Source organism: Phaseolus vulgaris, chromosome 5 (assembly GCF_000499845.2).
Source record: "Phaseolus vulgaris cultivar G19833 chromosome 5, P. vulgaris v2.0, whole genome shotgun sequence".
Lineage (NCBI taxonomy): Eukaryota > Viridiplantae > Streptophyta > Magnoliopsida > Fabales > Fabaceae > Phaseolus > Phaseolus vulgaris.
In genome coordinates, this window is record NC_023755.2 from 36072709 (window position 1) to 36076583 (window position 3875).

A 3875-nucleotide genomic window follows, 5' to 3' on the forward strand; every position below is an offset into this window, starting at 1 on the left:
GGACATAGAAAGGAGAACAATTCCACGCCATATATGTCCACATCCCTCAAACACCTAACATGTTTCATGCGCATCAATTTTTTGTTCATATTAACGATTATTAATTGGTGTATGTAAGCATTAAAATAATTGATTAATTTACCTTTTAAAGAAGTTATGTCATTATAATTGTGTCATTATACAAATAGTTATAGTTGTTATTTACGACATGATTTTGACCACAGACATGAGCACGTGTTAACTAAAACTTGTTTCTGAGGACGTGCGTTCCGTAAACTCGCCACAGACACGGTTACGCTGTTTTCAACGTCAGCTTGACATGTGTGCTTATGGAAAGTTTGATAGCAACACGTTGATACACTCGAGTACACATTTCATTTTATTTGGCAAAAGTCCATTACCATAGGCTAAGATGTTCGACACTGTCTGTCATAAATAATTAAGGAGAAAGAAGAGAAGAAGATTTGCTGCACCTGTTAGCCAAGATGAAAGTCCTTCTGAACACTATACAAAATAGATAACTAATTTTGCTTAAATGGATTGGGTGAGAATGCCTATTGATTACTTGCGAAACAATCAATTTATGTAGGGTAAAAAGCTAAATAAATGTTGAAAGTATCGACAAACCTATAACCATGATTTAGTTCTTGATTATCAGGCAGGCAGCTAGATTAGATATAAGCATTGATTAAAATGGTCCATTTAATTGGGGTTGAATAGGAATGAGCTTATGAAAAACGATTTCTTCTATGCATTATTTAAATTCTAAGTTTGCTGATAGGGAAAATTAAGAAAAAGTACTATGCTATTTATTGATAGACTATTTTTTAGTCATAAAAAGATTGCTTACATATGTTAATTTATTCATGGGCCGGTAACACTCACTCTTGCACCTCCATATGTTCTTATGACTGTATCTTCATGCACCCCATACAAAATATGAAAATGCTTTTTTACATTCTTGTGCAAACCCCATATTTAAGATACACAAACACATTTGAAAAAAAGGCTTCCAAAATATATGCAATTCAGAAACTGAACATGCATCCAAAAAAAACTTTAATGCATAAAAAAAAAACTTACAAATTAGGTAATTCAAAAGCTAATTAAGAATTTGGAAAATGACTTTCAGATTTCGGAATCCAAAATATTATATAGGGACATTTTTGGAAATATGAATATTTATGGAGGTGAGAGAAGAATATATGAAGGTGCAGAAAGAAACAGACCTCAACAATATGCTTGTACTTGGTTACGAACCTAGAATTTATGGGCCATCTAGACCGACCCACACTTTCTACTATACGCATGATCCATGATTGTATTTGCAAGATCTATAAAATCTATCAATTTCACCTACTACGACATTCTACTGTAAAATCTATAATTAAGATCGTAACAAGAAAACCATAATTAAAATTTATCATTCTTACTTCAAAAACAACGGTATCTAAAAGCTGATTCATAGGATACGTGCATCGAAGGAGCATTGCGCATGTTGTATATAAATAAAAAAACAAGGGTACCTTAAAATTAGCACCGCTTAAATTATCCGATGTTGCAAAGCACTTCAAACACATGTCAATAACATGAAATACTAACCAAAAAATACTCATCCAACAAAACTGTAGAACAATGAAAGATTCTGTCCAACCTATTACGACAATATATTAAGTGATCAGAAATTCACTGAATTTAAGAACAAACACTTAAAAGACACGGTACGATTTCCCCATGGTGCTCTTCAGATACAAGCACCTAACCTGAAATAAAGAACAGATTACATTCAGACGATTGAAAGGTTAGACCAAATATAGCAAGTAAAAGTTAACAATGCAACAGTTTTACTCAATTTAAGAGTGGACTACTCACATTCTGCCAGTTCTTTTTCAGCAGTGAGACAAGGAAGTTAACGCTCAGTTGTACATTTTGAAAGATTTGTTTTTCATCCATGCTAACATTCCCCACAGCTACTCCCATACAGAGCACCTTCTTAAGCTGGAATTTGACCATAGCCTTAGTCTCATTAACCTTTGACTCGAGAGATTCTTGGTGAGTCACAAGGGTCGGGAACTTCCCTGCAAAGTCAGGCAAAATATTGTAATAAGCTTGAGCAATATTGACATGGAAACCAAAATATAAGAATTAGTTAAAAAGTAAATCAACTTAGAAAGGGAGTGTAAGAACTTGCTTAAGAGGATATATAGTCAGTTCAAAGATTTCTACACTATTAGTTATTAGAAACGTTAAGTACAAAGCACAATTTAACCAGAGATTAACAGATACAGAGCAATTTCTTATATCAAGTGAGCAAAACAGAAGCAAATCAACAAGTACTCTCAAACAATAATCAAACTTGCCTGCCTTGTTGAGACCAGGTCCTAGGAGACGAGGAATCTGCTTAATAACGGCTTCAGAGGCTAAAAACGCATGATACTTTTTAGCTAACTTTTTCACCAATTTCTTATTTTTGTTAAGCTTCTTCAACGCCTCAACATCCATGTAGTCCAATCCTATCTTCTCTGCCTGCAAATTTGAATAATAGACATTAATAAAACAGACCAGGCAGCAGAACAAAATTCCTCTTCATGAGTTGTAGTTACTAAGTTACAAAATGGTGGCATTGCAAGGTAATACAAGAGCAGTCATTAAAGAGAATTATAAAAACTAGCCCCAAACAATAAAATAAGTAGCACAAGTAATGTTTCAAAAAACATTCGGCTATGGTGACAAATAATGTTTCAATAAGACACGACTGAATTTCCGGATATGCTACAGCAAAATATTGCACCTAATCGAAATCTCAAAAAAGTGTTGGCAAATTAGAGCAACTAGTTACCTCCTCAACGTGTTGGGCATCTCCAAGCATGCAAATCTTCATCTTGGGGCGAGGAATATGAGGCAACTTAACAGAGCCACTGAAACGCTTGTCCTTTTGGGGATCATAGTTTTTCAGCCCAATTTGGAGTTCAATAGTCTCCACAAAATTCCGGTTCTTCTCTTTGGAATCACCCATGATACCAGAGATAGCTTCCCTTAGAGCATCACTCTGAAGCTTACTGCACAGCAAACATCCATAACATATTAGAGACCACAAAGCCTAGGCTATTCAAAATGCACAAATTTCGCCAAAGGATTTCAATTAACAGTGTCACCGCACATAGTACACAGCAGTTATCAATGAAAAACGATCAGGAGCATTACATTAACGATAAAATGGGTGAACATGCAAAGAATTTTGAACATTGACAATCATAAAACATGAAAATGAATACCTCATTTTGAAACTTGGGCTTTTCCAACTTAACGGCTAGGCGGCTACAGATCTCAGAGCTGCGAAAAAATTGCAGAGAAGAAGAAAGTGAGAATTGGAATGAGTGAAGAAAGCAGAAGGAAATGCAATAGCAAAGTCTTCTGAATAGATAAAGTACCGGAGGCGAAACCCTAGCTAGGGTTTGGTGCGGGCAGAGAAAGAAGTATATAACAGCCAGCCATTGATGGATATGGATTGGGCTGGGCCTAATTTATAAAAAAATGAAATGGGCTCTGCACATCGGCTAATGAATGTTGGCCGTTTCTTCTTCCACCTTAAGAAATGTCTTCCTGCACCCCAGAAAAATGTTTTACTCCTTTTAAAAATTATTTCTGGATTGTTTTTTCAGAATATGTTCTAGAACATATTTTTCATAACATATTTTATTAATTCTGAATTTATCAATCCATAAATCAAAAAAATGTGTTTCAGAAAGGATACTCTGGAATAACATTTTTTTCTTACGAAACCTTTATTTCAAATTACCCAAAACTGTAAAAGGGTGACTTCAGTATTTAAAAGAATGTAAGGTGCAGGAAAAAACATGTACAGGTGCAGGAAG

General features: G+C 34.8%; 1 protein-coding gene across 1 annotated transcript; it reads right to left on the reverse strand.

The window, feature by feature from the left end:
• Window positions 1–1474: 1474 nt before the first annotated feature.
• On the reverse strand, window positions 1475–3494 carry LOC137835630 (large ribosomal subunit protein uL1). Its single transcript, XM_068644220.1, has 6 exons — window positions 3432–3494; window positions 3276–3333; window positions 2840–3059; window positions 2361–2526; window positions 1873–2078; window positions 1475–1763 (listed from the first exon to the last, which is right to left on the reverse strand). The coding sequence occupies exons 2-6, from the start codon at window positions 3278–3280 to the stop codon at window positions 1710–1712; spliced, it is 651 nt and encodes a 216-aa protein (XP_068500321.1). The 5' UTR covers window positions 3281–3333; window positions 3432–3494; the 3' UTR covers window positions 1475–1709.
• Window positions 3495–3875: the final 381 nt, after the last annotated feature.